At 37.8% G+C, this 23,263-nt stretch overlaps 1 protein-coding gene across 1 annotated transcript in view; it reads left to right on the top strand.

The window, feature by feature from the left end:
- The window catches only part of LOC150107628 (neprilysin-11-like), a 160,728-nt gene extending 138,441 nt beyond the window's left edge, over positions 1–22,287 (top strand). The window contains exon 11 of the mRNA XM_090392142.1: positions 22,188–22,287. Within this exon, the coding sequence (XP_090248268.1) occupies positions 22,188–22,287 (100 nt within the window). The remainder of the gene's footprint in view (positions 1–22,187) is intronic.
- The last annotated feature ends 976 nt before the right edge of the window (positions 22,288–23,263 follow it).

Genomic DNA, 23,263 nt, shown 5'->3' with positions numbered 1-23,263 from the left:
TTGCAATAATGAGAAGGACACTGACATGCAGAGATAAAAGAGTTATCATTCTGTTGTATAAGACTCTGATCAGACCACTTAGACTATTGTTCTCAGATTTGGTCCCCAGGATTTGAAGGTGATAAATTAACTGTGGAAAGGGTACAAAGGCGAATAGCAAAGATAGTTTCAGGACTGTACAATGTTAGTTATGAGGATCGGCTGAGGGAATGTGGACTGCAGAGTTTGGTGGATAGAAGAAGGAGAGGTGATATGATTTAGACTTTTAAACTGTTGAGAGGTGGTTACAGAGTTGATACTGGTGAGTTCTTTCACTTGGTTGAACAGCAGGAAGGAGTGATGACAAGAGGCCATCCCTGTAAGTTACGAAAGGAAACTGTGAGCAAGAGGGTGAGGAGTGGTTTTTTTGCATGGAGGGTGGTTGAACCATGGAATGTATTGCCTGATGGAGTGGTGAGAGCAAGAACGGTCAAGGAGTTTAAGGAGTGGTATGATAGACTTTGTGTTTCTTAGGGGGGGGGGCCTCCCCTCGATGAGTCTTGATAGACTTTGTGTTTCTTAGGAAGGACCTCCCATGATGAGTCCTTCTACTCCATGGAAGCCTGAATAATAATAATAATAATAATAATTAAACTTTAAAATTAATTCAGAAATTAAATACATATTGACAGATATATACGCAAAACAGTCTATTGTCTAGCTGTTTTAAGGATACTTGTGACATAATACTGAATGATAAATGCATGTAAACACAAGAAAGATATTCAATTAACCAAATATTTCGGTCTGGAAATAGCAGACCATCTTCAGTGGTATTACAAGTTCTTGTAATACCACTGAAGATGGTCTGCAATATCTTTCTTGTGTTTACATGCATTTATCATTCAGTCTATTGTCTAACTCAAATGAAAGATGGGAGTGTGAAGAAATATTGCTGGTTGATTTTTTTTAAGCACAAAGCATTACAGTTAACTGAATGAGACTGGCATGATTAATCACATACAGCTCATCATTATTCATTAAAATTTATTATCATTAATCCAACCTTGTGTGAAGTCATTAGACTCATCATGGAAGGCTCACCTTAGACAACAGAAAGTCTATTGTATAACTCTGTAAACTCACCCATTGTTTGCATCTCACCACCCTCTCAGGCAGTGCATTCCATGATCCTGCCACTCTTACCTCTTTCCCTGTTACTTAATACTTCCATTTGCAACTTCCAGGGATGATTCCTTGTCCTTGTTCCTTCCTCCCATTCTACCATATTTAAATATTTTCTAGAGTCAATCTGGTAAATACCTTTCCAAATGCTAAAATGGCTCATTCATATCCCACATTCTGTTCTGTTCACCCAGCTCTTTACTTTGCACATCCTCAGTCCCTACTCCTGATAATTTCATTATTATCATCATCATCAGCTCTTCATGGAGTCAAAAGGCTCATTGCTGGAGGTCCTACTCTTGCACATGCAGCTCATCATATTGCCTTAAATGCATTCACTGTATCCACACTCTCAGGCAATGCATTTCATTCACCTACTGCTCTCCATGCAAAAGACCTACTCCTCTTCTCCCTTGCTTATGCTTTCCTGTTACAATGGGACTTATTAGCATTTTGTTATCATTCTGTTGTATAAGACTCTGATCAGACCACACTTAGACTATTGTTCTCAGATTTGGTCCCCAGGATTTGAAGGGGATAAATTAACTGTGGAAAGGGTACAAAGATGATGAAGTCATCTCGGAGAGTGTGCAGAGATAAATAACAAAAATGATATCAGAACTGTACAGTGTTGATGAGGATAAACTGAGGATGTGCAGACTGTAGAGCTTGGTGGATAGAAGACAAAAGGATGGTAGAGATAAAATTGAGACATTTACGCTGCTAAAGGGTTATTATCAGAATAACACTGGGGATATTTTTCATATGGTGGAACAGGGGAAGGAACAAGGACAAGGAGAAACCTTCCTTGGAAGTTGCAAAAGGAAGTAGTGAGTAAAAGGGTAAGAAGTAAGTATTTTGCATGGAGAGTGGTAGAGCATGTAATGCATTGGCTGAGATGGTGGTGAAAGTGCAAATGGTGGATGAATTTAAGGTGTGGTACAATTGATTTTATGACTAGCATTGATCTTCCATAATCTCCATGGAGGTCAAGAAAATAATAATAATAATAAAAACAGACCCTTGGGACATGCCACTAGTGACTGTCCTCTTCCAGAATATCATTCTCCATACACAACCTGACAATGCCTATCAGACAGCCATTCTCCAGTCCAGTGCACTAATCCACTATCCAACCTCATCTATTCTAGTTTAACTATCAGCTTGTCATATGGAAATTTATCAAAGGCATTTGCAAAATCTAAATATACCACTGTGTGTGTGCATGAGTACATGCACGTGTACACATCTCCCTTATCTAATGCATTTGTCACCATGTTATGATAAGTAAGCAGATTTCCAAAACACAATCTTTTTTTAACAAACCCATGCTATCCATCTTGTCCTCTCTAACACTTTAACTGCAATTCCAGATGCACAGATTGGCCTGTAATTTGAAACCTTAGTCTTCGTACTTCCCTTATGAAGGAAACCAATTTTGCTCTCTATACAGTCCCTTGGAACTTACCCCAGTGTAAGACTCATGTTAAAAAAGGTACAGCAAAGCGTTTCTTATTAGAAACATTCCACTCGAAATACATGTTGCTATATAATTATTATTATTATTATCCGAGACCTCCAGGGAGTCAAGGACTCATCGAGGGAGACTGTAAATTACCCAACCCAGCTATCATACCTACCCTTAAATTCATTCACACTAGATGCACTCACTACCCGTAAGGGCAAATTATTCCGCTCACTCACTGCTCTCTGGGAGAAAAACTAGTTCTTAACCCTTTCTTGACTGAGAACAACCTTCCATGGATGCCCCCATGTTCTCTCCCAGCCTTCCATATAACGAAAAATTTCATCAGTTGAAATGCTATAACACCCATTCAAAAGTTTATAGACCTCTATCATATCACTCCTCTTTCTCCTGTTAACCAGAGTCTGTAATCCACATACTCGCAATCTGTCCTCATAATCTAAATCCCATAATCCGGATATAATCTTTGTAACTCTTTTTGTGCACCCTTTCCACAGCTTCTTTATCCCCTTATAACCTGATAGACCAAATCTGTGCACAGTAATCCAAGTGTGGTCTTATCAAAACCTTATAAAGAGGCAAAATTACTTCTTTATCCTTGCATGTCAAGGTTCCCTTCAACATACCAATTATCCTCTGAGTTGTAGTTGCAACTTTTGCTATGTGACCTTTGAACTTTAAATTCTTATCCTTCAATACACCAAGATCCCTTGCCTCTTCAGTTTCTTGTAGCATAACCCTGCTAATATAATATGCCTCTGGAACTCTAATCACGCCAAAGTGCATAACTTTACACTTACTAACATTAAACTGATAGCCATTTTCGTTTGCCCAGATTTCCAGTCTATTCAAATCATTATGTAATTTCTGAATATCAGTAGCATCCCTGATTGCCCTGCCTATCTTCGCATCATCAGCAAACAATTGCAAATCTGATGATAGACCCTGCTTGATGCCACCAACTCTTGCTTACTTATACCTATAGCCAATACTTCAATCACTCTGCCTTCATGAAAACAAACCTTGTGTACTTTCTCATTCATTATGTCTTATATAATTGAATTTTCATACAAGGCCACTCTTAAATGATCTGTTACCTCCTTTACATGGCTATCTTTCATTCCCTTCCGTTTCATTCTCATTCATCTTCTTCGCATATTTATAATTCTCATCATATCGCTCCACATTTGCTTCATTGTTTGCCTCATCTTCACCAACTCCACTTTTGTGTCTTGAATCACTTTCTTTCTGTCAGTCTTGCATTCTATATTACAGTCACCTGCATTTTCTTTCCTGCTATCTTTTCATCATTCACATCCTGTTTGCTATCAATCTTGTATGCCATGTTATAATACCATTGTTTTCTCAGCAGTGTCCAGTATTCTCAGATAGTTTCCCTCCTAACTAACTAGGCTCAGGTTTGCTTAACTTCAGTGGTCAGAGTACTGGTGTTTTCAAACTGACCTGGCTGCCTCTACACCCTCTTCAAGGTTACTTCATCCCCTTCAAATATCAGTGATCAGACCTGAAAACAGTAATTCAAATACGAGAACAATTTTATAAACTAGAACTACCACCCTTTTGTCAATGCTAGTCAATGTCCTCTTCAGTATTGCATCAGTATTCTGTGAGTTGTCTTCAAAATCTTTGCAATATATCCTCTGAACTTCAAATTTCTCTCTTCAAACAACCAAAGATCCGTTCTTTGCTCCACTTCTTCAAGTGCAACTCCACTAAGTAAGCACGAAGCATCCCACCTTTCCAGACTTATTCAAAACCTCTTGAAAAGTGTCACAATATTGACACTATTACTAACAACCTTCTCCTCCCACTCCTCCCATGAAGAGTATGCTGCAGTTGAATCCACTAAATTCATTCATCATCATCAAATTCCTGGAATGTATTCTGAAGGGATGTACAGGCTGTTATGTCAGTACTGCATGATTAAGTTTACATTATTACCCATCTCATTTCAAAATTTTTCTCCAAATTAATCTTTATCTGTCAAGATTCCAATATCATCAGATCGTATATTATTATTATTATTATTATTACAGGCGACTCCAGGGAGTCCTTAGACTCATCGAGGGAGGCCCTAAACATCATGTCCACACAACTATAAGACATTCTCACAGTTTCTATCATACCTTGCCTTGAACTCACTCACCGTCATAGCACCCACAACAGACACTGGCAGCTCATTCCACTCACTTACCATTCTAAAAGTAAAGAACCCAGCTCTAACACCCTTGCTAACCACACTCTTGCCCAGCTTCCATAGGTGTCCCACTAGTTCTCCCACCACCAGTCCTGATCTCAAAAATATCCTCTGAATTAATCCTATAGAAACCCTTTAGCAATTTGAATGTCTCAATCATATCTCCCCTTTTCTGCCTATCAACTAATTTCTGCAACCCACAAATCTTCAACCTGTTCTCATAAGGTTCATTCCATAGACTTGCTATCATCTTGGTCACACGCCTCTGGATCCTCTCCACCTCCTCCCCATCAAGAAAAAACCTAGGTGACCAATTCTGGGCACAGTAGTCGAGATGAGGTCTTATCAAGGCTCAGTACAGAGATACAATAACTTGCTTGTCTCTGCTCGTCAAAGTATTTTTCAACAACCAAGTTAGTTGATGAGCTGATTTTGCCACTTTTGCAATGTGCCCCCCCCCCCCCCCAAACTTCAACTCCCTATCCACCAACACTCCCAAGTCCCTGCCCTCATCAATCTCCTGGAGTACAGTTCCACCAATGTGGTATACTGCTGCTAATCTTTTCACCCCAAAATGCATAACCTTACATTTTGTCACATTAAATTGACATCCATTCTCCTTAGCCCAGAACTCCAATCTATCCAAGTCTTCCTGCAAGATTTTGACATCTTCTACATTCACTATTGCCCTACCTAACTTTGCATCATTGGCAAACAAATGAACTGTTCCCTCTTAGATCCTTCCCTATATCGTTGATGAACAAATTAAACAGCAGTAGTCCAAGAACAGAACCCTGTGGCACACCACTAGTCACAGGCCGTCTTTTGGACTCTACTCCTGAATAAACTACTCTCTGATATCTCTCCATCAACCACCCACCTATCCATCTCACCAACCCTATATCCATTCCCATATGTTATAGTTTACAGATTAGAATTCCATGTGGTATCCTTTCAAATGCCTTAGCCAGGTCCAGCAATATCACTGTAAACCCATTACTCTTATCCAGTTCAGCCGTCACTGTGTTATAAAACTTGAGCAAGTTACTGAGGCTTGATCTACCCTTCACAAAGCCATGCTGTCCCCCGTACAGTATCTCATTTTCATCAATCCATTCCTGTATTTTTCCCTTTACTACTTTCTCCAAGACCTTGACAACGACTCCTGATATGCTGATCGGTCGGTAATTTGCAACAGTAGTCTTGGTCCTCCTTTATGCAGTGGAACTATTTTCCCCTCTTTCCACACTTTCAGGACTAAACCAGACCCAAGACTCAGATTAAACAACATGGTCAAGGGCACTGATAATTCTTTAGCCGCTTCACGTAAGACACGTGCCAGTAAACCATCCAATCCCACAGATGTATTCACATTAAAGTTCTGTAATTGACAATTCGCCTCCACTTCATTCATCACAATTCCCATATAAACTAATGGTTTCTTCATTTTTTCATTGTCACCACCTGGATGATATACTCTTGCAAAGTGCTCGCTCAGTAATTCCACTATATCGACTGATTCAGTGACCTCCTTACCATCATCATTCCTTAAAATCATTCTGCCGGGTACAGTTTTTTTTTTGCTTGCAGCATATTGAAAGAACTGTTTGGGATTCTCTTTAGTTTGCATAGCTAGTTTCATTTCATAATCGGCGTTTGCTTTTTTTACCACACTTGTTACCCTTCTGGCCTGCACTTTATACCGTTCGTGTGCCTGCAGGTCACCTTTCTCTTTAAATTCCCTCCGCAGTTGTTTCTTTTTTTGCAGCTCAAGCTTAATGGTGATATTCATACATCTAACCCCTACTTGTTTTACTATTTGGACCCTAGGTATACAATCAGCCATAACCTCCTGTAAATGCTCCTTGACCACTTCCCATGCTCTATCGACATCCAGCCATTGCAGTTGTCCATGCCATGGCACTGATCCAAGCAATCTCCTAAGCTTGTCATACTTGCCAGCATGGTAATTCCACATATACCCTGTCTTAGTTGAAAATTCCACACCTTTAGCCACTGCCCATGTCAAGACCTTATGATAACTCTCTCACCAATTGGTGGCAACATGGTCATATTGATTACAGTCAAATTCTCAGATGCTATTACCAGGTCAAGCACTCGCACACACCTAATATTTTCAATTACATGCTGTCTCAGATAGTTATCCCTTAATAATTGAATAAAATCCATTTCCTTCCTCACATGTGCCCTCTCCTCCTTCCAATCAATGTTACCATAGTTGAAATCCCCCATAATAATTACCCTCCTTCCACTCATTTCATCAATTTTTTTATGCATATTATCTCTACCATCTAATCCATCACCTGGTCTATAGCAGCACCCAACTATATATTTTGTTCTGCCAGTCTCAATCTCACACCAAATATCCTCAAATGAGCTCGTTTTACTATCATATTTCTGGCTTCTAAGGCACGTCTCACTGTATCACTCCATCTAGAGCTTGCTCTTCCTCTGGTTTTTTCCTGCCATTATGACAAAAAAACACCCTGTTTTGATAACCTTTCCTCTCCCATTATGTTTAAGGACCATACCACCTGAGATTAGTTAGCTCTGCTGTGCACATTCCTGAATACTAGCATAAGTTGATGCCTCCATAGGGCAATTGGAAGAACAGTGGAACACCCTTCAACTGGGTTCAATTCTCGTCATGACGAGTGGAATCCTTATATGGGCTTTTTCAATTGATGGTGAGTTAGCCAATCTCATATGGAGGTAGCAGGATTTTTTCTCCCAGAAACTTGGGTTTTTCTTCCCACATAGTGAGAAATCAGCCTTCAGAACACACTCAATTTACAGCCAAAAAAATACTGTTGATGGTGATGATGGGTGGTAGATACCATTGATGTAGTAGTAGTAGTGTTGTAGTAGGAGAATTAAGAAGTAGTGGAAAGGGTGAGATGTATTTAGCAAGGCACAGTAGTGTGCCCTCCTACAATGAGTCTTAGGACTTCCTGGAAGTGTCATGTAATAATAATAATAATAAAGTTCCTTCCTACATTTTTAATATTATACTGCCATTGATGCCATCTAATTTTTCTCAGAACCCTCATATCTGTGGTTAGTGTATCTACTCTCCAGCCAAAAGGCTGTTGGTTCGAATCCCACGGTGGGCATGGATGTTTGTGATTGTCTGTGAAAATACTAGCGGTGGTGGTTGGCGGTAGATGGCATTGGTGTAGATGATGAAGGTTGTTGGTGGAGTTGTGGAGACTGAGAGGTGTAGAGTAGGTGCCCTCCCTTGAGAGCAGAGAATTTCTCTACTAAATTTTCCAGGTAAGATTCTTTAGACTCCCTGGAGGTGTTACGTAATAATAATAATAATCCCTAGTTTGCTTATTCTGTTGTTTATTTACATTTTCAATTTGCCATTTTGATGAAAAACTGTGCCTAAATAACTATAAAATTTTAATTGTTCTATAGGGATTCTGCTGAGAATGCAGCTGAAATTTTCTATGATCTTACTTATTTCCATTGTTTTGGTCTTTTTTATTGCTGATTTTTATGCCAAATTTGTTATAGCTATTATACAGTTTAGTCTGAGAATTCTGGAGACTTGCACTAGATGTGTCTATATAGGAGTATAACATCATGCATAAAGCAAAGAGCTAAGTCTGATATATCCAATTCTAATATCAAGTTTAATGACACATCATCATCATCAAATTCCTGCCATGTACCCTCAGTGGGTGTACAGGATATGATAGTACTACATGAAAAAAATTACATCATTACTAACTTCCTATCTACAATTTTCCTCCAAATCAGTCTCTTACTTGTCAAGACTCCAACATTATCAGATCTTATATTTCTATCATCTAAGGCACATTGTACCATATCAATCCACCTATATCTTGGTCTTCCTCTGGGTCGTTTTGCTGCCAACCTGGCAGAGAACACTTGTTTTGCTAATCTTTCTTCGCCCATTCTGATTAAGTGACCATACCACCTCAGATTAGCTCTGCTAACGCATTCCTGGATGCTGACAATGTCAAGTTCTTTCCTAATATCCTCGTTTTTAATATGATATTGCCATTGATGCCATCTGTTCATGCCTCTAATCTTTCTCAGCATTCTCATATCTGCGGTCTCTAGTCTTTGGTCAAGTGTTTTACTTCTGACCCAGCTCTCAGATCCATAAGTTAAAACTGGTTTGAACACTGTCTTGTATAAAGCTAATTTAGTGTTCCGACTAATTTCTCTCTTATTCCATATGAATTTATTCAATTGTCAAATATCAGCTTTGCTGACTCTGTTGTCTATTTCTATATTTAATTTACCATCTTCACTAAAAATCGTGCCTAAGTAGCTGAAATGTTTTACTTGTTCCACAGGTTCTCCATTCACAACACAGTTGTGAAAATTAAAATATAAACTGTGTGTAAAATATAAATATAAACACACACAGATTATAGTCATGAATACTTATGACAATATGTGGAAGAGATAGGGTCCTCACCACGTCGTTATGCCCGTAGTTAACCATGAATCACATCATGGTAATCAACCTCCTAGATAGGAGACGGCACATAAATGGGAATAGCTCTCTTACATTTTTTTTCAGTATTCTTTTAGGGCATCTGCCGACTTATTTGCTAGGCTTTTGGTATGCTTTCTTCTTTTCCAGGACTGTTTCTTTAACTTCTTGTGTCCACCACAATGTTCTTGTTTTTCTATCCCTGAAGACAACTTCACCACATGCCTCCCTGATGAATTAACCACCTTACCGGCCATTATGGATCAAATACGCATCCTCATAGGCTTCGTATCTATCATATATTTGAATGTAATATCAATGGTATTACAATTTTAATATGCACTTCGCATCCATGATAACCTTGACATCTATAGACGTCTTGACCGGTAGCGTGGTTAACCATCGTTTACTTCAGAGTTTACCACTGAGATTCCAATGTTTGATTCTTGTTTTTGAACTGTTTCATTTTTTCTTGAATGATGTTTGTATAGTTCATTCTACAATTTACCTATAAAAGCAGCTCAACTTTAATTGTTTTTAAAACTTTGTTATATTGTATATTGATCTTTTCAATGTGATATGCATTTTTATCCTACTTAAATCTAAGTGATGATCACTTCCAATTTCAATTCTTCTGTATACTCTTGTATCCTTAACTAGCATGAATACCACTATCATAGTTAATGAGACTTTTCTTATTTTTTGTGTCTTCTCTTCATGTGAACTCGTCTTTATGCTGAAACATGGTGTTAGTAATGACTAGCCTGTATTCCTGAGCAGGAATTCAGTAGGTACTTACCATTATTGTAGCCTTGCCCTTTTGTCCAAATTTTCCCAAAATGTTTCCATATGCCTGGTGCAATTCATTTCCTACTCTGCTGCTAGATCTCCAAGAAGGACAACATTTTTAATTTTCTTTATGCCATCTGCCTGCTCTAATTACTTGAAAAATTCCTTCTTCCTTATGAGAATTTTCTGTGGGACCACAGGCATAAATAAATGTCATTTTCCTATTTTGAAGTTTGCCCACATGACTCTACTTGAAATTGCCTTCCAATCAAGAAGGTTATCATCACTGAATGCTATTGCTACCCCTTCCTTTTATTGATCGTTATCTCCCAAACACAGTATGCTATACTTATTATTTACCAAGATCTCACCTGTTTTTGTCTTCTTTGTCTCAGTAATGCAAATTCTATCCATGTTATACTTTTTCTGTACTTCTTCTGCAAGTTCTATTTCCTTTCCATTAATGCTCCTTTATGTTGATGGTTGTCAGTATAGCTAACTTTTCGCTGTGTACTCTGGTTTACTGATGAAAACAGTATGAGCCTTATTTAACTGGGCAACACCACAGCCAGCATGAAATCTCATCATGTTATGGCACCATGTGCATTTCTGGTTTAAGCCAGAAGAGAGTACAATTTCGTCAGCTAAGTACCAAATTTCCAGCCCATCCTCATTCATTCAGTATTCTGTGGATACCTACTAATAGGTTAATGGCATGGTCAGTTCCTTGGCACATTCCCTTATAAGTGGCAAAATTCCATCTAGTTCCACTGCTTTACTGACATTTAGAGTGCTCAGTATTCAGAATACATGTTCTCCTTTCACTTTTGATTATCCAGCCCTCCTTATTCCTATTCACAATCTTTTTTCCTACTACTAGCCACATACCAATTGAACTGCTTGGCATTTTCCATGGATTGCAACACTTGTCTCCTTTTGTATTCTAATTTTTCTCTCCTTACTATATTAGCTACCTTTATAGCTGGAGCTTTATATTCCTCATGTAACTATCTCTCTCCCTTCATATGTTTCTATATCAACATAAATTCCTTCCAACCTTGATACCTTGTGCATGTCTAATTATCTTTCAGGTCAGGACTACAAGGTCACTCTAATCACAAGTATAATTTCTTCACTCTGATCTTAACACAAGTATAATTTCTCATTCATAGTCAGAACCTGTCCTTTTATTATTATTATTATTATGGACAACTCGAAGGAGTCCTTAGACTCATCGAGGGAGGCCTTACACATCATGTCAAGAACTATCCAGCATTTGAGCAGTATCTATCATACTTTGCTTTGAACTCATTCACAGTCATGGCACCAACAACAGACTCTGGCAGCCTATTCCACTCATTCACTATTCTCCAAGCAAAAAAAACTGGTTCTAACACCTTTGCTAACTGCACTCTTACTCAAATTCCATGGATGGCCCCTAGTTAGGAGAACTAGGGGCCATCCATGGAATTTGAGTAAGAGTAAGAGATAATCACCAGACCTGTTCTGAAAAATTTCCTCTGAATTAATCTGATGAAAACCCTTCAGTAATTAGTATGTCTCAATTGTATCACTTCAACCAGTTTCTGATCCAGAAATCTTCAACCTGTTCTTGTGAGGTTCAGTCCATAGACCTGCTACCATCTTGTTCACTCGCCTCTGGATCCTCTCCATCTCCTCATCACCAAGAAACCCTAGTATCCAGATCTGTACACAGTAGTCAAGATAGGGGTCTTATCAAGGCTCTCGATAAAGAGGAACAATAAGCTGCTTGCCTCTACTCATCAAAGTATTCTTCAGTAACCAGTGATCTGGTGAGCTGCTTTAGCCCCTTTTGCTACGGTGTCCCCTAAACTTTAACTACCTATCCTCTAACACTCCCAAGTCTTTGGCTTTGTCAATTTTCTGGAGTACAGTTCCACCAATGTGGTATACAGCTGGTAATCTTTTCACCCTAAACATAACCTTACACTTTGCCACATTAAACTGACATCCATTCTCCATTGCTCAGCTGCCAATCTATCCAAATTATTCTGCAAAATTTTGACATCATCTGTATTAACTATTGCTCAACCCAACTTTGCTTCATTGGCAAATAACTGAACAGTTGCTCTCAGATCCTTTCTTATATCATTAATGAACAAATTAAACAGTGGCGGTCCAAGAACAGAACTCTGCGGCACACCGTTTTTCATAGGCCTTCTTTTGGACTCTACTCCTGAATAAACTACTCTCTGATATTTCTCCATCAACCACCCTCCTGTCCATCTCACCAACCCTATATCCATCCCCATGTGCTGCAGTTTACTGCATTTATCCAACTCAGCTGTCACTGTATTATAAAACATGAGCAAGTTACTGAGGCATGACCTACCCTCCCAAAAACCATGCTGCCTCCCATACAGTATCTCATTTTCACCTATTCATTCCTGTATTTTGCTCTTGACCAACTTCTCCAATACTTTGACAACAACTCCTGATATGCTGATCAGTCAGTAATGTGCTACATCAGTCTTGGAGCCTCCTTTATGCAATGGTACTATTTTCTCCCTTTGTCCAACCCTCGGGACTAACCCAGAACTGAGACTTAGATTAAACATTATGGTCAAGGGCACTGACAATTCCCTCGCTGCTTCACTTAAAAACTCAAGCTGGTATACCATCCAATCCCACAGCTGTATTCACATTAAGGTTCTGTAATATACTATGCACCTCCATTTCATTTACCTTAGTTCCTGTATAAGCCTTGGGCTCTCTCATTCCTGCAATATCACCACCTGGAACATATACTGTTTCAAAGTGTTCACTTAGTAATTCTACTATTTCAAATGATTTCGTTACCTCTTTACCATTGGCATTCATTAAAATCATTCTGCCATATACAACATTTCTTTTACTTGCAGCATATTGAAAAAACTTTTGGGATTATCTTTAGCCTTTATTGGTAACTTCCTTTCATAATCTGCTTTTGCCTTTCTTACCACACTAGTTACCCTTCTGGCCTTGTACTTCATGTGCCTGCAGATCACATTTCTCCTTAAATTCTCTCTACGATTGTTTCTCTTTTTGCAGCTCCAGCTTATCGATCATCTTAATCCATTTAAGTCCCACTTGATTTACTCTCCTGACTCTAGGTATGCAGTCTGCCATTACCTCCCTCAAACACTCCTTTACCATACTCTCTCAACATCCCAGCCCTTGCACCAATCCAAGCAATTTCTTAAACTTGTCATATTTACCAGCTCTGTATTTCCATATATATACTCCATCTTAACTGAAAATTCCACACATTTAGCCACCTCCTAGGTCAAGATCATATGATCACTCTCACCAGTTGGTGGCAACATGGTCATATTTGTCATAGACAAATTCTCAGATGCTATCAAACATTCTGGAACCCTTAGTATATTCCATCACATGCTGTCTCAGGTAATTATCTTTCAGTAATTGCAGAAATTCCACTTCCTTCCTCCCATGTGTCCCTCCTTCTTCCAATCTATGTTGAAATCACCCATAATAATTGCCTGTCCTCCACTCATTGAGTCTATCATCTTTTCCATCCCCTGGTCTATAGAATCATCCAACTATATATTTTATTCTACTGGCCTCAATCAAATAAAATATAAAGTTGGACACCAGATAGCCTCAGATGTGCTATTTTCACTGGCCTGCAGTTGAACTTCTACTCTCTTTGGTTGCAGTTCATTGCTATCATCAATAACACTTCTTTCCCCCATTCTTCTCTCTCTCTCTCTCCTCCCTGAACACACTATATCCTTCACATTCTATCCCACTAACTATATCATCTTCTGTTAACCATATTTTACTAATGCCAATAATCTTTGGCCAACCAATGCCAAAAATTCCTCCTGCTTGTTCCAAATGCTCTTGGTGTACATAAAGTGCAAAAGCCCCTTTGGCCCACTGCTATCCTAACACTTTATACTAACTATCCCATTCTTGTTAGTTATCAGTGGTACTAACTTAGGCATATTATACACATTCTTATACTCATTTGCCTCACTGATGTCTGCATATCCATGAACAAACCTCCCCACACACAAAAAAGCTCTAATTTTTCTGCACATCCACTTTCACTTCATTCAACAACACTTTTTCCAGTCTCCAAACACCAAATCCATTCAGAAGTAAACCATCCTTCTTGTATAAGTTCTTTCACCTGTCAAATCCACACATCAACAAACTCTGCATTATTCCTCCTGCATAACCTACGCATTGAGTCATTCGCTATTATGACCCTCCTTCTCAGCTCTACTCTGTCATACCGTGGAAAGAGACTTATTATCATAACTCTCTCACTCTTTTCTTTTGCTACTTCCAGTAATTCTTTCATGTCCTCTCTCATGCCATACTTTTCTCCTTTTAAATCATTCACTCCAGCCACTACAACCCTTATTTTCACCTTAGCCTACTTTTTTGTGCTCTAGTTGACTTACTTATATCATTAATTTTTGCTCACAGAATGCATGATTTTGTCAAATTCTCATCGCTATGCTATGACCAAGTCAAAAACGCTCGATCCTTGTGTTTTCTTCACCACATGATGCCTAAACGTTGTCCCTCAGTAAGTCAAAAAAAAAAAAAAATGCTGTTCCCTTATTACTGTACGCTGCTTCCTCTGCCCATTTTTTATTTCTATAGTCCCCAAAATGATCACTCACTCACTTTGCACTTGCAAAACTATTTTTCCTAAATATTTCCTCTCATCACAATCTGTATTTTTGATGTATAAGCAACAACCAATTAAATATCTTATCCTTTCCAGTTTTACATCACACCATATTTTCTTATCTACATCATCCAGTAGCGTCATTCCCTTCTTAATCTCTACCCAGAGCAGGTGCAATTCATCTTTGTTTTCCATAAGTAATACATTCCCACCCATATACCTTCCTTATCCTATTGACAATAGAAGAACAATACAATGCAAATATGTATGCAGTCTTTTGTTGCATTAAAATCGAAATAAATACACATATGTGCATATCAAATAGAAAATTGTTATGAATGGATGAAAGTTTTAAAAGTTAATAATAAAAATTGCATTGTGATGGTGGTGGTCGGTAGATGGCATTGGTGTAGTTGGTGAACTGAGTGGTGGAGACAGAGAGCTGTAGAGTAGGTGCCCTCCCTCGATGAGTCTTTGGACTCCCTGGAGGTGTCACGAATTAATAATAATAATAAAATGTGTGTGTGTGCGTGCGTGCATACGTGATGGACTATTCTTCCGTTCCTCATGAATTTAAAATGCAATAAAAGCATTTAAAAGCTATTAAATTTGATCTACAAAATATATTTCATATTCAGTCTTGATATATTTTTGGCTGCTTGGAAATCTGGATTCTACCAAAGTTTTGGATAAAGTAGAAATTGAGATAATATTTTTGGAATTAAGGGTATTGCGGTCTGCACATTACAGTCTGTTACATGCTTCATGGCTTCATTGATAGATATTTGACTGAGCTTGAGTATTAAATTTTGCAAGGTGGGAAAAAGTGCTCCAGTCAGCCTGGCAGATTTTCCACATGGATATTCATTTAGGAGAACATGCTTCCTGTGAAAACATACTGCAAATAACAGGAAAGCAATTGCTTCAATAGATTATTATTATCATTATTAACATCTGACCTCCATGGAGTCAGAGATTCATCGTGGGAGGTACACACTATAACACACAAGGTTCATCCAACTGTCCTGTCTTAAACTGACTCAATGTGTCTATATTCACAACACACTCAGGCAAACACATTCCACTCACCAACCACTCTCCATGCAAAGAATAACTTCTCACTCCTCTGCTCACACCCTCCTTATACAGTTTCTAGGGATGGCCTCTTGTTCTATCCCTCTTCCATCCTATGAAAAATTTCTTCCATGTCGACCTGATAACAACAACCCTGACGAACTTATATGTCTCAATCATATCCCCCCCCCCTCCTCTTCCTATTCATGAGACTTTTTGCAATTTATATTCTTTCAATCTGTCTTCACCACCTTTGTGAATCTTCTTTGGACACTTTCTAGCATATCCTCATCACCATAAAAACTCAGTGACCAATTTTTTGCACAAAAATCCATATGAGGCCTTATACAATGAATCATAACCTCTTTATTTCTGGATATCAAGGGTCCTCTTCATCATTGCCATTATCCGATGTGCCAACTTCACAACTTGTGCAAAGTGGCCCCTGAATTTCAGGTCCTTGTCCACCACCACTCATAGGTCTCTCATCTCTTTTATGTCCTTTAAAAGTTTCCTCACCAAGTGTATACTTGACATCCCATCATTGCTTATCGGATTTCAAAACCTTACACTTTGCAACATTAAACTGACATTTTTACTTTTCTTTCTTTCTTTTAGAGAAACTTGTGCCATTGTTTTATGAATTATTTACACTTAAAGACAAGTTAAAGATAATAATTTATTTTAAGGCCATATGTAACAAAAAACACTTTCATAGACACTTTTACTAGATGCTACATCCTTCAACAATCTGTACCATCCTTCTCAAAAGACAGGAATCATAAAGTCGTTAATTTGATGAGCTAAGACTAATTGCTCAACTCCTCATCAATTACAGGAAGAACTCTCAAATATCAAACACTATATGAAATTAAATGGCTTCTCAGGAAGGACTACACAACATCTGTTTGACTCCTACAAACCTAACCTAAACAACAAGAAAACAGTACATCAAGTTCCAATTCCATACATTTCAGAACTGATTTCGAGAATTCTAAAGGAATATGACTTGGTAGCTACTTTTATACCTATAATAAACTCTCAACTTATTTCCCCTCTTCAAAAGATAATCAAGATAATCACTATCCGATGTCTCTCCTAGGTATATACGTTCCTTGTGACTGTCATCTGTACTATTCGGACAAACTGGATACTCAAAAGAAAAGAGATTACAAGGACATCAATCATATATTTTCCACAGGAAATCTGATAAATATGGATTGGCTCAACAGAGAGTAGACACAGACCATAACATTCTTTGGTCTGAAACATGCCTACTACATCACTGTCGATACAAATTTGAATGTTTATTTAAGGAGAGTGCTGAAGCTTTGTTTCACTGCCCAAACTTAAATTAGAATGACTGCCTATCATTATCAAAAATATGGGAAAGTCTGATTAGACTAAGGCATCATTAATTTTTTTTTAAAAAATTTAATACTGTTATGATTAACCTTTTCCTCAGTTAGAACACAATTTTATTGGAAATATAACATCATGCAGTTCACTCTATTTCAAATAAATCCATTGTGTTGCATTCTACCTTGTATCAACTGTTTTTTGCCGCTGAAGAAGGTCTGTAATTTTCAGACTGCAATATAAAATCATTACCTTTACCTTATGTTTACACGTAAATAAAACATGATGGCTTCACTTAACTTCCCATTCATATTATCTATTCATATCTTCCTGTAAGGTCATATAACATCTGCTTGATTCTGCATTTCTCCCCAATTTTGCAACATTTGAAAACAGCTGCACATCACCAGTTAAACCTATCTCAATATCATTAATATACAAAGTGAACAACAATGGCCCCAGCACAGACCCCTGTGGCACACCAATAGTGATCTTCCTACTTTGGGACGCTGTACCCCCATATACAACTTTCTGATAACTATCTGACAGTCAGCACCAATCCAACTCACTAATATATTATCCAATTCCATTTTCAGTTTATTTAACAGCTAAGAATAGGACCAAATGTTCTCTTTGGCATCCCAAGAGCGGTTGGAAAATGGCAGGGGAGTAGACTTTAAGATCAATTGCAGAATATGAGTCAGTTGTCATATTACTGTATTACACCTCTCACTTTGGTCTGAACACTCATGTTGTCCTGATCCTGACTCTGGCATTCGCATCCCTCTCATCCCCAGTTTTGTGTATTCCATCACTTTGTCCTGCTGTAATCACTTTTTCAACCTTGTATCTATCTATCTTCCTTCTGTCATTCCACAGATTGCTTTACTATGCTAACCTGCTTCACAGCCTCTCTCTCTGAACATTAGCTACGTTATCTTGATTCTGTGCTCTGTCAGGAAAACATAGTTTCTCTAAACACATTCTCAATGTAGTGTTTTCTATTTAAGGTCAAGGTTACACCCTCTTCAATGAAGTAGGGCCCAGTTATGCCATAGCCTAAAACCACACACCATGCAGTGACCTTTTCACTGTGAAGAAGTTTCTCTTCAACAAATTCAGGTCTAATTTAATCAAATAATCGTAAACTAATCCAATGAAAAAAAAAAGTCACATTATAACATGCAAACCAAGCCAGATTCTCCAAAAAATTCACTTTCACATCCATTTTATTAACATCTATTAACACAAACATAATTGACATTCACCACCACTTGCAGTCTTCCAGACCAGATAGAAACCCAGACTGCAGCTACATCAACCTCCTCCTCGAATGTCCAAACTATACACTTCATGATTTGTTTTGCCACAAGGGTAATGCCTGTGCTTTAGTGAAATCTGATATAGTCTTCCAGAGAATGGCTAATTTAGAATATCCTGCTTTTGACCTTATCTGGCTCAATGTTTTCTTGCCCCATTCTCTGGAAGACTATATCAGATTTCACTAAGGTACATGCGTTACCCTTGTGGCAAAACGAATCATGAAGTGTGTAGTTTGGACATTGAAGGTGGGCATTAGTTGATGTAGCTGCAGTCTGGGTTTCTATCTGGTCTGGAAGACTGCAAGTGGTGGATAATGTCAATTATGTTAATAGATGTTAATAAAATGGATGTGAAAGTGAATTTTTAGGAGAATCTGGCTTGGTTTGCATGTTGTAATGTGACTTTTTTGATTGGATTAGTTTACGATTATTTGATTAAATTAGACCTGAATTTGTTGAAGAGAAACCTTTTCACAGTGAAAAGGTCACTGTGGTAACAAATGAATGTAACATTCATTTGTTACATTCACCAGTCTCCAAACACTGATAACCACTCAGACCTCTTCATATTCCTTTCCATTAAACTTGACTATCTGCAATCCAGCTATCAAATAGTGAGAACATCTTCCTGGGTGACCTCAATGTCCATAATTCCAGCTGACTCCCCTATTCCAACATTACCAACCAAGCAGAGGTCTTTTCTATAAGTAATGACAAATCATATATTCACTTGCTCAAATTCCTGATAATCCTCTTCACTCTCAAATACTCTGGATCTCTTTTTGACCAGTTCTCTTTCCAGATACATTGTAGAGGTTACCTCTCTTCTTAGCAGCTCAGACCACACTCTTGTATAAGCCTTTTCTCTCAGAGAAAACACCCCTTCTTCAACCACTCCTTATCTCACATCCTCTAGCACTACAAAGGAGTCGACTGGGATGACCTCCAGAATTTCTACTTCTTTCCTTGGTCTGACTATTGCTTTGGCTCATCTGATCATAACACCTGCTGTGAATGAGAGAAATTATTCTCACTGGCATGAAGGCCTTCATTCCCCATTCAAACTATAATCCTCATCCACTTTCTAAGGTCTGGTTCAACCGAAAGTGTGTCAAAGCAGTTGAAGAAAAAAAATTCAGCTTACCACATGTGGCTCACATCAAGAACTCCAGCTTCATACTCTGTCTATACCAAAGCATACATCATATGCAAATCAGTCATCAGCAGATCCAAATCCAATTTTTAAAGGCCAACAGCAGAAAACTTGGCTCCTGTCCAAATAGAAGACATACTTCTGGTTCCTTGATAAGGCCACTGGATGCAACTTCTGCACATCCACATCTCTCTCTCTCTCTCTCTCTCTCTCTCTCTCTCTCACATCCTGATGGCACCATTATTACTTCACCCAAAGATAAAACTGACTTCCTGGCATCACTCTTTTCCTCGAATTCCTGCACAGATGACCAAGAGAAATCACCTCCTATCATACCATAATTCAAGCACTGTATGCCTCATTTAATGTTTTGACAATAAGAAATCAGGACACTACTAATTAACTTAGATACTAAAAAGTCTTCTGGTCCATATGGCATCTCTCCAATTGTTCTTAAGCATTGTGCTTCAGAGTTAACACCAGCCCTGCATCTTTGCTACAATCTATTATACATATCTGGTAATTATCTCAGTGCATAGAAGCAATCTCATATCCATCCTATTCCAATAAAGAATGATAGATGTCTACTGACTAACGACTTTCTCCAAAATAACGGAGAAAATCATCAGTAGCCAACTCTTCCACTACTTAGAGGACCACCAATTAATCAGCAATAAACAATGGATTCTGTCATTCAAAATCCACAGCTGACCTCGTACTTACAACATCCACAATGGACTTGTGCCATGGAAAGGTTCGGAGAAACTTGTGCTGTTGCCCTTGACATTTCCAAAGCTTTCGACCATGTGTGGCATCGTGGACTGCTTAACAAATTGCCATCCTTTAGTCTTCCTGCCACCCTCTATAACTGGGTAGCCAGCTTTCTCTCGTCATTCTCTGCAAGTCGTGATAAATGGCTCACTTTCTACAAGCTTCACCAGTCTGAGTGTCTCAATGCACTGTCCTATCACCTACTCTCTTTCTCCTGTACATAATGACCTACTCACAATCACCACTAGCCTTATCCACAGCTTTTCAGACAATCGTTCCCTCCTCTCATCCTACTCATTTGACAAACTGTGGTACTCTTGTCAACCTAAGCTACAAGATCATACAACTAGTGCCTTAAACATTGATCTACTTAATATCCTTCAATGGTGTGAGGACAACCTTGTCATGCTCAATGCCACCAAAACACAGGCTCACCTTTTCTCTCACAAAAAACATCTCAGTTCATCTACTCTTACCCTCAGTAATACACATATCACCTGTCAGTATGGGTAAAAGATAATGTTTCTCAGTTTTATATGGAGAAGTGTAAAGTTATGCATTTTGGGATAAACAGATTACAAGCTGTGTATTACATTGATGGAAGTGTACACCAGAAAATAGATGAAGCTTGGGATTTAGGGGTGGTGGTGGTAGACAGAGAGTTGTTTAGAGGATATATTGCTAAGGTTGCTCATAAGATTACTTGCTATTGAGCAAGTAATCTTAAGAAAGTTATTTTTTTTAATAAGGCCTTGATATGTCCACATTTGGATTACTGTGCTCAGGTCTGTTCTCCTGAGTGTTTCTTAGGGATGAGGAAGTAGTGGAGAAGATTCAGAGGCAAGCAACTAAGATGTTGAGTGGTTTGTGAAATATTTCCTATGAGGATAGATTGAGGGTGTGTGGACTATAGCAGTTGATTGATAGGCAAAAAAGAGGGACATACTAGAAACATTTAAGTTACTTAAAGAGTTTTATAAGATTCATGCAGAGGAAATATTTTGGCACTTGGGTAGAGGGGACATAACAAGAGGTCATCCCTGGAAGTTCAGTAAAAGTGTGATTAAAGGGGACTTGAGGACTAGATTTTTTGCTTGGAGAGTTGTGAATGAATAGAGTGGGTTGCCAGAAACAGTGAGTGCTTTGTCTGTTGATGGGTTCAAGGAGAGGCATGATAGATTATGTGGATACTTAAATCTTTGGACTCCATGGAGGTGCTGTACAATAATGATAATAATAAAAAAAACTTGCTAAAATGCGTATGCGTATAAAAAAAAAATTATAAATTTTGGATAAGAATTACACACATACATTACAATTATCAGATTATTAGTGATAGTTCAACACTACTATTTCCCAAAATTTTTAAATTTTTAAACCATCATTATGATTCAAATTAGGTTGATTTGAAAGAATTTGTTGAGCTGGCTTATCTTATCATGTAATTCATTTTTATCTCAATATCTATTAAAATGGTTTCATTATAGTTTTTAGATGTTTTACAAAATAATTTTTGCAAAACATCTAGAAACATGTAAAACATTCTGTAATAATTTTACATAATTTAAGGAAAATTATGCATATATCTTAATGCGAATAAATTTACCTTATTTTTTATTTGTATCTTATAATGCTACAATTAATTAAATTTTATTTTACTTTGCAGAGTTAATGGCGTTCTTGCCAACTTTGAGCAATTTGCAAAAGCTTTTCAATGTCCAGAGGGCAGCCCAATGAATCCACAAAAAAAATGTGTTCTATGGTGACTATGTGTGTGTGTGTGTGTGTGTGTGTGTGTGTATTTATGTATATTATGATATAACTGACTTGTGTTCAAGATGAGGAACAGACTTGGAAGAAGTCTGTCTTGGATGCTGTTTTGTAACTTATTTTCAAGAAGTTTTTCAACTTGATGAAAAATTAAGCCTAAGGAGAGATATTAGGTCTGTTCCACAGTATCATCTAAAACTACAGTAAAGACTGAAATCATTATGTGAAATTTTGTAAATTACTTCTTTAATGTGAATTGTGATTTTTTTTAATATATTTATTTAAAATATAACAGAAACTGTTTCATCATATCTACGAGTCTGAAACTGACAACTAATCTGAAGTTCTTTAATGTATAATATATAAAGCTCATTTTACTAAAATATTTATTTGGAACTGGAACTAAGTTTTTATCTGATGATTATATTTGGTTTGTCAAATGTATATTCCTATATTTAACTATGTTTTTTAAATTTAAATTAAAACATATATATCTTTCTTAAATACCTTTTGTCCAGAAATATTTGTCTTGAAAAATTTGCAAAAATATGTATTCATGTATTCATACATATTCATCATATTCTTATAATTCACATCATATTCATCATAGCACATCATTAAATTGTATTATTATTATTAACACAAGACTTATATGCAGTCAAAAGACTCATTGTGGAAGGTACACACTGTTATACACAAAACCCACCAAACCATGCTATAATCTTATTCATTGTATCCACATTCATGGCAATGTCAGGCAATGCATTTCACTCACCAACCACTCTCCATGCAAAGAACCTGCTCCATATGCCTCTGCTCACACTCTCTTTATACAACTTCCAGGCATGTCCCCTTGTTCTATCCCCCCTTCTCACATTCTATGAAAACTTTTATCCACATTAACCTGATAACAACCCTTTACTAACATATATGTCTCAATCATATCCCCTCTCTCTCTCTCTCTCTCTTCCT

This window comes from Typopeltis vanoorti, chromosome 4 (genome assembly GCF_054136105.1).
Source record: "Typopeltis vanoorti isolate ZY-2024b chromosome 4, IOZ_Tvanoo_1.0, whole genome shotgun sequence".
NCBI lineage: Eukaryota > Metazoa > Arthropoda > Arachnida > Uropygi > Thelyphonidae > Typopeltis > Typopeltis vanoorti.
This window is presented reverse-complemented; position numbering and strand designations above follow the sequence as displayed.